Source organism: Hypanus sabinus, chromosome 22 (genome assembly GCF_030144855.1).
Source record: "Hypanus sabinus isolate sHypSab1 chromosome 22, sHypSab1.hap1, whole genome shotgun sequence".
NCBI classification, from domain to species: domain Eukaryota; kingdom Metazoa; phylum Chordata; class Chondrichthyes; order Myliobatiformes; family Dasyatidae; genus Hypanus; species Hypanus sabinus.
Genome location: NC_082727.1, coordinates 11977646 through 11990178, shown reverse-complemented (window position 1 = coordinate 11990178; position 12533 = coordinate 11977646). Strand labels below are relative to the sequence as shown.

The 12533-nt window shown below is 43.8% G+C and overlaps 1 protein-coding gene and 1 long non-coding RNA gene across 3 annotated transcripts in view; one reads left to right on the top strand and one right to left on the bottom strand.

Moving 5' to 3' along the window:
- The window catches only part of as3mt (arsenite methyltransferase), a 37287-nt gene extending 29904 nt beyond the window's left edge, over positions 1-7383 (bottom strand). Inside the window, exons 1-3 of one of the 2 annotated variants that reach the window (XM_059947055.1) lie at positions 7277-7383; positions 6345-6396; positions 5205-5332 (exon numbers count right to left, since the gene is read on the bottom strand). In XM_059947055.1, coding sequence (XP_059803038.1) covers positions 5205-5332; positions 6345-6396; positions 7277-7305 — 209 coding nt within the window. In that variant the 5' untranslated portion in view covers positions 7306-7383. Of the gene's footprint in view, positions 1-5204; positions 5333-6344; positions 6397-6935; positions 7202-7276 lie in introns of those variants that run through there. The other variant, XM_059947054.1, reaches the window with a different exon arrangement.
- On the top strand, positions 6502-9397 carry LOC132379336 (uncharacterized). Its single transcript, XR_009507389.1, has 3 exons — positions 6502-6835; positions 8756-8836; positions 8912-9397. It is a non-coding gene; the product is annotated as an uncharacterized LOC132379336 (long non-coding RNA).
- The last annotated feature ends 3136 nt before the right edge of the window (positions 9398-12533 follow it).

The window sequence follows — 12533 nt, the reverse complement described above, 5'->3', positions numbered from 1 at the left end:
TCAGCTTCTTGCAAGCATTTGCAGGACAAAAAATAGAGGAAATAAGGTTTCTGGACCAAGAACAAGGGAAGAGAATTCATCCGTAGTCCATTTCGGATACTGAATGACAACGTCATCAACACTTAGGAGTTGCAAATCATACACACAAGAGATTTGCAGAGCTGGAAATCTAGAGAGAAGTGCACATAAGACAGTATCTATGGAGGGGAATAAACATAGAAACATAGAAAATAGGTGCAGGAGTAGGCCATTTGGCCCTTCGAGCCTGCACCGCCATTCAGTATGATCATGGCTGATCATCCAACTCAAAACCCTGTACCTGCTTTCTCTCCATACTCCCTGATCCCTTTAGCCACAAGGGCCATATTTAACTTCCTCTTAAATATAGCCAATGAACCGGCCTCAACTGTTTCCTGTGGCAGAGAATTCCACAGATTCACCACTCTCTGTGTGAAGAAGTTTTTCCTCATCTCGGTCCTAAAAGGCTTCTCCTTTATCCTTAAACTGTGACCCCTCGTTCTGGACTTCCCCAACATTGGAAACAATCTTCCTGCATCTAGCCTGTCCAATCCCTTTAGAATTTTATACTTTTCAATAAGATCCCCGCCGTCTTCTAAATTCCAGTGAGTATAAGCCTAGTCAATCCAGTCTTTCTTCATATGAAAGTCCTGCCATCCCAGGAATCAATCTGGTGAACCTTCTCTGTACTCCCTCTATGGCAAGAATGTCTTTCCTCAGATTAGGGGACCAAAACTGCACACAATATTCTAGATGCGGTCTCACCAAGGCCTTGTACAACTGCAGAACCTCCCTGTTCCTGTACTCAAATCCTTTTGCTATGAATGCCAACATACCATTTGCCTTTTTCACCGCCTGCTGTACCTGCATGCCCACCTTCAATGACTGGTGTACAATACAATGTACAAACAGTCCTGATGAAGGGCATTAGCCTGAAATGTCGACTGTTTATTCCTCTCCATTGATGCTGAGCTCCTTCAGCAATTTGCGTGTGTTATTTTATGCAGTTACTGTTTAAAGAGGCAAACTAAATGACACTGATATTTGGTAAGAGTTACTTATCATTTCAATGACACAGTGAATGTAATGTACTGATTGCACTGTATTTCCTGTATATCCTGGAGCTTTTACACTTTATTCTGCATTCTGTTATTGTTTTGCCTTGTTCTATCTCAATGCACTGTGTAATGGTTGAATTTGTATGAAGAGCATGCAAAACAAGCTTTTCACCTTATCTTCGTACATGTGACAATGATAAACCAATTCCAATTCCCATTTAGACTCCGATTTATTCATCACAGGTACATCGAAACATATAAAGGCATTGTTTTGTGTTAACAACGAACACAACCCGACGACAGCCCACAAGTGTCACCACACAATCCATCATAGCATGCCCACAATGCTCAGCGGGACAACACAGAACACAATCAGCAACAGCAAGACAAGACCCTTTCCTTCCTCCTCACACTCCACCCCCCCACCCTCACGCACACAGACAGACAATCCTCCACCCCCAAGCCACCAGCCTTCGGCTAGGGCTTCGACTGATCAACCTTTGGTTTCTGATCTTCAGCCTCGACCTCCAGACCAGCCAATGAAGGCAATGAAGCCTGATTTCCAGGCTCAAACTTTGGGTATGCCAACTGACCAGCTTTCACATCTTCTGCTCTGATCCAGGGGAACTGGGATAGCCCAACATCCACCTGTCCACCAGTTCTGACCGAATTTCAAACCAACCTCATCCAGGAAGACGAGACAAATTACATCACAGACACCTCTCACACCTCTCTTGACTTGTCTCCAATTAGGTTTTTTAACTGCACAAATAAATGCATTTTTTGCAGTCTTTTCCCTCTCTGCACTGTATATGACTTTGTATAATTAATACAATGTGTGTAGTCATGTGCCTGTGATGGAGGTGCAGATAGGTGTTACACTGTACCTGCCCCTCATTCACCATGCTCGTGCACAACAAACTGTCCTCGACTAGTCCTGGAGGGAATTTCCCCAGAAGAATGCATAGCGGGGCGGGTACACATAACACTATGGACTCCAAGCTTGATTGACGGGGGGAATTACCCAATCATCAGCAACTTGACTATCACCAAAATAAAAACTCTTCACCACCTAATCACAGATCCACGACTTCGTCCCTCTGTTCCTCCACACTACTAAGAATTCTGGCAATAACTTTGCATCCGGTCTTCAAGTTCCACCTTCCGAAGTGGATGACTTCATGTTTCCCAGATTAAACTCCATCTGCTACTTCTCAGCCCAGCTCGACATCCTATTGCAACTTATGACAACCATCTGCACTATCCCCAACACTGCAGAGTTGCTAACAGGGTGGGCAAGGTCACTGAAACTGAGACCACCTTCAGTTTCAGGTAGGGTACTGACCAGATTCTAGCAACTTCAGTGGAGCCTCCCCATGGTCCACCAGATATCCTTTTAACACATCTTTTAAAAGCAATTTTTGGAGGTCTAAATCTTAGCTAGTACCATTAATTTTGTAAAGCTAACTTCTGAGTATGTAAGCCTTTGAAATTAAAAACATATCAGTTACTGATTCAGTAAACGATATTATCCATCTGGTCTATGAGCTTCCTTGAACGAAACAACATGAGAGTCAGCTTGTCTGTTTGAAGCAACCCATTATCTTGTACTCTACCTTTAAGCAGGTGTAGTGACTCTTGACAAGAGTATTTTCAAAATACAGAGACTACTTGCAAAGCTGAGAGCTTTTCATTCACATTTTAAAACTTCCATTTATGACCAGAAGTTAAACAAACTGTTAGTTGGAAGTTTACTTATAACTGTTTCATCTTACAAGATGCTGTGTTTAGAAAGCAAGGTTAGCAAAAATACCAAGGAGTAAATAATCTATTACAACTCCAGAGGAAACCCACACATTCTTAGGAAGAACGTGCAAACTCCACATAAACAGCACTCAAGGTCAAAGATTCAATCCGTTCTCCAGCACCACAAGGCAGGCATTCTACAAGCTGTATCGCTGGTCTGTTCAAACACAATTGGGATGGTCAATTAATGCTGACTTTGCTCTCGATATCTACACACTAAATCAATTTATCTACAAACAATAAACTTAATGCATCAGTTTGACTCCAAGTGACCTTGAGGAGTGCACTTGATCACAGGTGGGCCCTCTACAGGAGAAAACAGACAGTGACAACATTAAGTGTAACACCTTACTGCACCCATGATCGGGGTTCAACTCCCACCGCTGCCTGTAAGAAGTTTACACCTTCTCCCCAGGACTGCATGGGTTTCCTCCCACATTTCAAACACTCACAGTAAGTTTTGGGCATGCTACGTTATCACTTTATGCTTACAATCCACCCCTCATACCTACACTGACACAGTCACTGTCCTGTTGTGTTGCTTCCTTTTGCCAAGACGAACTTTGTCAGTTTATCATTTACCGCCAGATTCCCCTTGTGTACAGATACTCCTGCACCTAGCATCACTTTATGGACACGTGATTAGTCTATGTATACAAGGCCACACTCAACAGTGTTTATAGGAATGTTTTGTATTTATAGTTTGTGTGTTTTTTTATGTTTATTTTGTATTTTCTATCCTGGATTTCATTCTCCTTTACACTCAAGAATGAGAATAAACAACCCTGAATCTTGCCACGCAGTCTGGCCACGGCACATCCTCGGGCTGCGTTGGTTGTCGACACAAACAACACATTCCATTGTATGGTTCAATGTACGTGCGGCAAATGAAGCTTTTGACTTCAACAGCTCAAAGTTCAAGGTAAACTTATTATCCAAGTATGTACACATCACCATATGCTACCCTGAGATCCATTTTCTTGCAGGCATTCACAGTAGTTCAAAGAAATACAACTGAATCAATGAAAAGCTAAGACGACTGACAAAGAGACAACGTGCAAAAGAAAGTAAACTGTGCAAACAGAAAATAAACATGTAATAATAATAAATAATTAAATGCTGAGAATGTGAACTGTAGAGTCCTCGAAAGTGAGTCCACGGGTTGCTTTCAGTGGTCAGTTCAGTGCTGTGGTGAGTGAAGTTTAAGAGCCCGATGGTCTGCCCCTGAACCTGGTGGTGTCAGATCTCTGGCTCCACTGAGAAGAGCGTGGCCTGGATGGCGGGAGTCCTCGAAGACACACACTCCTTTCTTGTGGCAATGCTTCTTGCAGATGTGCTCGGTGGCAGTGACAAACTGGGCTGTGGGCTTAATACCACAGGAGAGCAACCAGCTTTGAATTTACAATACAAGGGCACCACGTTGGTATGAACAGTTGTGTACATGCTGAGGCGAACAGGAACAGACGTAGGACAAAAGTGAAATAAATTCTGTACAACCTCACCACCACTACATTATGTACAGACACTCCTGTGTCAGTGTCACTTTATGAACATATGTCTATACAAGCTGTCTTACGTATTTATAACTATCATGTTCTCTTTTGTGCTGCATCTCCACTCACATTATTCTACAGATGTGTAGTAGACAGCATCCTAACGAGCTACATCACTGCACGGTACAGAAACTTGCACTGTGGCGGACGGGGGTGGGGGGGGGGGCGCTACAACCTGTAATCAGAATGCATCATCGGCACCAGCCTACCTGCCATCAGGGACCTGTGTACAGAAAAATGCCGGAAAAGAGCCAGTAACACCATGATGGATCCTACCCACCCCGCTCATGGCCGGTATGACCCACTCCCATTAGGGACGAGGCTACACATCATCTACACCAGGACCACCACACTCAAAAACAGCTACTTCCCCCAAGCAGCAAGGCTGATCAACACCTCCACCACTACTTTAACATTGCCTATCTTATGTACGGACACCCCTGTCCCGAGCATCATCTTATAGACATACAATCAACATAAATAAGCTATCTTGAGTATTTATAACTGGAGACAACAGGAAAGACTCAACCAGGACAGAGGACTCTGAGCAGTTTCTGTCAGCGGCCTATGCCCCAGAAGGGGCGATGGGGCTTAAGAAGGTGTATTTATATTTATTGTGTTCTTTATCTTATTGTGGTTTTCTATGTGCTGTATCAGATCCAGAATAATAATTACTTCATTCTCCTTTACACTTGTGTACTGGAAATTAAACAACCTTGAATCTTGAACATCACAGATAACGATCATAAAGATTATAAAGATTTCAGACCTGGCGCTCACTTTCTCGTGAACATCTTTCAATGCTTCGTGCACGTGCTTAGCGAGTGCTTTAGCAGGAGTGACACAGGCATTCAGTACCAGATCTTCCGTTTGCTTCAGCCTCTTTCCATAGTAATCCTGTTGGCAAGTTGCAGAGCGTCAGAGAGTCACAGTGTAGCCAGGACGGGACTGAACTTATTGAGCCCTAGGGGGAGTAGCACATGGGGGGGGGGGGGTAATCTCTCAAAACTCATAAATTCATTCATAACCACGACTATAATAAACTGTTGTTGCGAAAGATGGTTAACACAACACTTTACAGCAACACAGGTTCAATTCCTGCTGTGAGGAGATTATATGTTCTCCCCATGACGCGTGGGTTTCCTCCAGGTGCTCTGGTTTCCTCCCACAGTCCAGAAAACCTACCAGCTGGTCATTGTGAATTGTCCCATGATTAGGCTCGGATGAAATCAGGGGGTCGCTGGGTGGCATGGCTCAAAGGGCCAGAAGGGCCTATTCCACGTTGTATTTCAATTAATTAAAGGTAGAACCTGCATTGAAATATATTACTTTGACCTCCTAGCAACACTCACAAAATGCTGGAGGAACTCAGCAGGCCAGGCAGCACCTGTGGAAAAGTACAAAAAGCTGAGGGGGGGGGGGGGGGGGAGAAGAGGAGAGGGAAACACAAGGTGAGAGGTGAAACCCGAAGGGGAGGGAATGAAGTTAAGAACTGGCAATTAAACTGGTGAAAGAGACAGAGGCCATGGAAGGAAGGAAAGGTGGGAGGAGCACCAGGGGGAGGCGATGGGCGGGCAAAGAGATGAGGTGAGAGAGGGAAAAGGGAATGGGAAACGGTGGGGTTGGTGGGGGGGCACACTACCGAAAGTTTGAGAAACTGGTGTTCATGCCATCAGGTTGGAGGCTACCCAAACGGAATATGTGTTGTTCCTCCAACCTAAGTGTGTCCTCATCACGACAGTACAGGAGGCTACAGATCGACATATCGGACTGAGGATGGGAAGTGGAATTAAAATTGACGGCCACTGGGAATTCCCGCTGCCCGGCCTGCCGAGTTCCTCCAGCATTTTGTGGGTGTTGCTCGGATTTCCAGCATCTGCAGGTTTTCTCTTGTATGTGACTGGGTTACCTTGACCTCCTCGTGGATTTTCGAACGTTGACGGCATTTAGTTGAAGAGAGCCTGCAAGGAATGATTAAAAACCAATGGTCAGAAGCTGCTTGCAACCTTGCCTTCCCCGACAGAAATCCACCACTGCAATTTAATGATTAAAAAACTTGTGTCTACAGGTCTCCCTCGGTTATGAGGATTACATTCTGGGAAAGACACAGATCGAGTGGACAGCCAGCACCTTTTCCCCCAGGGTGAAAATGGCTAAAAGGAGAGGCTGATTGGAGGAGAGTACAGGGGGATGTCAAAGGTACTGCTTTTTTTAAAACAGGGTGATCAGTGGGAGACTGATACATTGGTGACAGTAAAGAGACTCTTAGATAGGATGGAGTGCTACATGGATGGCTACCCCTTGAGTTTGATGAAAGAGGGAGGGGCCAGATCCAGTTCTGCCAGACGGAGGAGGGTAGTGATGGAGGGGACCTGGTCGGGTTTGCTATCGAGAGTGAAGGTGAGAGCTTTAAGGCATTCGCGATGGGGTACAGGCGTGTATAGGGTCAGGACATTAGGACATCCGAATAGAGACTGCAGATGCTGGAATCTGCACCTACAGCGTGTTGGACACCCCGAGCTCCTCCAGCACACTGCGATTCGACGCCAGTTGTGCCGCTGACCCATCCACCACAGCACAGCTGACGATTAAAGCTAACTTGTTTAATCTCCGTTCTGACGGAGAGCTTCCATCAGAAACGTTTACTGATTCTCCACAGACATAAACACGGGGGATTCTGCAGACGCTGGAGGTCGGGCAGCATCTGTGGAGGGTAAGAAACAGTCGACGTTTCAGGCCGAGGCCCTTCATCAGGGCTGGAGAGGAAGAGGGCAGAAGTCAGAATAAGGTGGTGGTGGGGAGGGTGCAGGGTGAACCATTGCCCCCCACTCTACAACGTACCTTCCCCCGGAGCCCGGTTCCTGCGTCATGTCCTCGCCTCGCAAAGCCCGCCACACTTCCGGGTGCCCACGTGACCGGTATCCCGGCAACCCCTGTCAATCATCAGCTGCAAACCCGGAGCTCGCCGTTCATTTCCCTCATTGAGAGGTTGAAACGTCCGAGGGTTGTAGGCACCTTCTACGGGAATAGAATTGTAAAAGCTAAAAAGATGCAATTAAATTAAAAAAAAACTCAAAATAAAGTGGGCGTAAATTCGTTTTCGAACGCCGGATGAAAGGCCTAATGTCTCCCGTTTACCTATTTTTTTACGATGATACAGATCACCAGTTGGCATTGCTCGCGTCTTTCTAAAGTACATAACCTTGATGTTTGGTTCAAGGTCACATGAATCATCATCTGAGATTCTGCCAACAACGGTCGGCGAACTTAGAGCTGGCATTTCAGCTGTGCCGAGCCATGCGGTCAAGAGTGTGTGGAGCGGTGATTCCCAAGCATTTCCCCTTGGCTCGCAGATCGCATCCCCCTTCCTTCCCTTCCCGACCATTACATAAAAACTACTTATGATGCACAGTGAAAGAAACTGCAAATTCAGAAGTGATATTTGCAAAAATATTTAAATCTAAAGTTACAAATAAAATAATTACTTTATTTAATTACAGTATAAACAAATTTATTAAACGATTTTAGAGTGTGTATTAATAGTCCAAATAACTTGTCACCATGTCATTTTCACCTTTCATTGAGATGAATGTGCTTGGTGCGGTGGTATCAATTTCTCTACATCAGGTACGATTTTTTTTTGAACCTGGGCTTCAGGTCAGACATTTTGTAGTGAGATCAATTCTTCCTCCATCCTTCCTGTTAATTCCTCATTGCAGATGTTCAGGAATTGATTCATTATTCAATCTAGAATTTGATCAAGAGAAGATCGTGAAACCTCTCTGACATGACTTTATGCAGCTCACCCAGGAGGGCACAGCACTTGAAGATCATCGTCTGGTATCCTTTCTCTTCCGACTCAGAAGAGACGTGGAAATTGGAAAAGGTCGCGACAGCCGAAGTTGTGTGTAAATAGGGTTAATTTGGACAGAAATGTGGAGACGACTTACTTGACTTTTATAAGATTCACTATTATTTCCTGCAATTGAAGATTGATTTCATTAAAACTTACAAATAATTTTAACAAATAAGCAATGTCATGTCTCATCTTCTTGAGTTGATTACTGAATGGAGCATTCAAGTCTTCAAATAGATGAAGATGTTTCTTAAAGGTGTCCTTTTGAGAGCAATCTGACTTCTGAATGCAACTACAAGTGTTTAAGTTCTCATAATTCTCAATACAAAGCTCTCGAAACAGTTGAGAATTGAGAGCATGGGATTTGATTTTAGAGTTGTGATAAGAGTATTTAAAGATTTTGCAGCTCACGACAACATGTTGATTGTGGATTACAAAGTAAATGGTAAATATGTTGGGTACAGCTTTTTTCAAGGAAGTGATAACCTCAAAGTGGTGTCCCGTTATGGATGGTGCCCTGTCTGATGCTCAAGCAAAAAACATTGGTGAGTAGAATGATCTTTCTTTGAAAATTGCTCAACACCCTAAAATATTTACCCCTGCTTCATATCTCCTTCTAGCCCCCATGAAAATAACAACTCTTGAATCATGCCTTCATTACTTATGAAGTGACATAATGAAGAAGTAAAGATCTGTTGCCCGGTGAAGTTGACTCATCCAACTGCAGAGCAAATGCTGTTGTCCTAAGTATGTTGCATGATGTGTCTTCCAAGTTCTCAGACATTTCATCTATTTGTCTTTGAACAGAGTTGTTCTGGTGGTTATACAAATATTTACTTAAAACCCCTCCCTTACTGCTGGCAAAATTAGTTCTTCTCCCGTTGTAGGGGCTTTCCTGATTTAGCAAGGGGCAATGAAATGTTGTATGAAGCATGGAAACCATCACCATTTTGTTGTGAAGGGCTGATAAACATGTTTTGAAGTGTTTTCCATTTCTGAACGTTTTCACGAAATGTCTGAAAATAAACTAAGTTCTTCTTTGCTTTATCAGAGTGTATTTTCCTCAAATTTTCATGGAGCCTGGATGGTTTCATTGCCTCATTTGAAAAAGCTTTTTCACACAACAGAAACATTGGCTGCAGTTGGTTACTTGGTATTGGTATAAACCCATATTTCAGATACTCCACACAATTTGTCTAGAATTCTTTTCCATTTGGTTTGCTTCTGCCATTTTCATTATGGATTAATGACCATGGTCAATCACCTATTGTTTAATCCAACTCAAATGCTGCAGTCAATAAATGGGAAAGCTATGACATCATCATACTCAGGCAAACCTGACTCTCTGCCTGAACGTACATAAATCAGGGCAGCAATACCCTATTAAATACCATTTCCTACATCACAGGAATTGTGGCACTGCGTGATTGGAACAAGGGAATCATACTGGCTAATACTGCACTACAGTAGTGAACAATGTGCCTGGAAGTAACACAATTTCTTCAGTCCAGATTTGTCATGATAGATTGTCAGTGAGGAGGTCTCTCTTTCTCTCTGTCCTGAGCACTGAGATGCTGATGTCTTGCTCTGGGTTCCGAAAGGACGGAATCCACTTCCTGGCATCACTCCAGTACTCAGTGAGTATCTGGCAGGTTGCAATGAAAGGAGCCTCGTGTTTATTCCCCCTGAACTAACTGCCTTGTTGCATTGGTAAACCAGCCAAGTGCCATCCTTGTTCATGGGTCCAGAATTATATACAAGACAGGCTGAATAAGGAGGCAGATTTCTCTCTCTCATAAGACACAAGAGCACAATTAGTCCATTTGGTCCAGTGAGCTTGCTACACCATTTGACCATGGCTGGCTTATTTTCCATCTCAACCCCATTCTTCTGCCTTCTCCCAGAAACCTTTCATGCTCTTCAAGAATCTACCAACCTTTGCTTTAAATATACCCAATAACTTGGTTTCCATAGCCATCTGTGGCAACAAATTCACCAGAATTAGCACGTCTTGCTAAAGAAATTCTTCATCATCTCTGTTCTAAAGGGACACCCTTCTATTCTGAGGTTGTGCCCTTGGTCCTAGACCTCCCCAAATATTTGAAACATTCTCTCTTCATCCACTCCATCGAGGCCTTTCGGTATTCGACTCCCCATCATTCTTCTAAATTCCACCCAGTACAAGCCCAGAACTCTTTCATTCCCAGGATTATTTTCATTAATCTCCTCAGGACCATCTGCAATGCCATCAGATCCTTTCCTAGATAAGGAATGCAAAACTGCTCCCAATACTCCAAATCTAGTCTGACCAATGCCTTATAAACCCTCAGCATCACACCTTGCTTTTATATTCTAGTTCTCTCGGAATTAATATTAACATTGTACTTGTCATCCTTACCACTGCCTCAACCAACAAGTTATCCTGCACAATGACTCCCAAGCCCCTTTTCACCTCATTTATCCACAGTCTTGCAAAGGGTAAAGATCTCCTGAAATGTGGAAACAGGAAATACAGCTCGTTCACATTACTAGTAAAGGCTCACACATAATTTTCCCAGGGGGGATATATCTAAGACTGGAGAGCATTGCTTCAAGGTGAGAATGTAAAAGTTTAAGGGGTATGTGTAAAGGAAGTTTATTTACACAAGAGTAATGGTGGATGCCTGGAACCCACTGCCAGAGAAGTAGTGGAAGCAGGTATGATTATTACATTTAATATGTTTTGCACAGGCAGGGAATGGGAGAGGTGGACCATGCACAGGCAGATGGGTTTTATGGTAAACTGGCATCATGGTTACATCATACTGAGCTGTAGTGTTCCACGTTCCATGAGTCCTGCCAAAGGGTCTCGGCCTGAAACGCCAACGGTACTTTTTTTTCATAGATGCCACCTGACCTGCTGAGTTCCTCCAGCATTTTGTGTGTGTTGCTCTGGACTTCCAGCATCTGCAGATTCTCTCTTGTCCATGTTCTACGTTCACTTTCTCAGGGATGACTCACTTTGCAGTATTATTGATTATCTGTGAACAAATATAGTCAAACATAGGCTGAGGTAGCAAAGAAGGGTCCTGGACCGAAGTGTCAATTGTTTATTCATTTCCATAGATGTAGAGCCTGGCCTGCAGATTTCCTTCAGCATTTTGTGTGTGTTGCTCTGGATTTCCAGTTTGGTTTATTGTCACACGCACAAATTCATGCACACTGGTACCATGGCATCAAAGACACACGGCATTCATAAGAAACATAAATATGCGCAATTCATATAAGAAAAAACAGAATTAAAACAAACTATGTCCATTTTAGTGTAAGGTGATCATATTATTGTTAAGCTAAATTGGTGATTAATGGTGTGTGACGGTTCAAGATCCAAATGGTTGGAGGAAAGTAGCTGCTCTTGAACCTGGTGGCGTGGGATTTCAAGCTTCTGCACCTCCTGCAAAAAGATTCCATGGCCCAGATGGTGGGAATCTTTGACGATGGACGTTGCCTTCTTGAGGCAACACCATCTGTAGATTCTACCAGTGATGGAGAGGGTTGAGCCTATGATGCTTTTGGCAGAATCCGCTACTTGCTGCTGCTTCTCGCATTCCTGTTTGCTCAAATTACGTTGTCTGACCCGGATACTTTCAATATCACATCTGTAAATGTTTGGTGACACAGCAAACCCTCGTAACCTCCTAGGAAGGTAAAGATTCTGGTTCACTCTCCTTGTGATTGCACCCATGTGCTCTGATACGTAAATGCCCAGGAATTTGAAGCTGCTCTCTCCATCACTATTACCCCAATGTGGACCGGTGCATGCTTGACCCCCCTTCAGCTTCAAATTTCAGGGTGTCATCACTGAAGATCTATCCTGGGCACAACATATTGATGTGATTATGACGATGACACGTATATTTGGAGTTTGAGGAGATATGGTAATGTCAACAAAGACTCTAGCAACTTTCTACAGGTGTACCATGGAGAGCATTCTGACTGGTTGCATCACCACCTGGTATAGAGAGGCTATCACACAGGATTAGGAAAAAGCTGTGGAGGATTGTAAACTCAGCTAGCTCCGTCACAGCACTAGCCTCCCTACAACTGAGGACATTTTCAAAAAACAATGCCTCAAGAAGGTGGATCTATCATTAAGGACCCACACCACCTAGAACTTGCCTGCCCTCTTCTTACTACCATTCGGTAGGAGACACAGGGGTCTGAAGACACACACTCAATATTTTAAGAAGAGCCTCTTCCCTT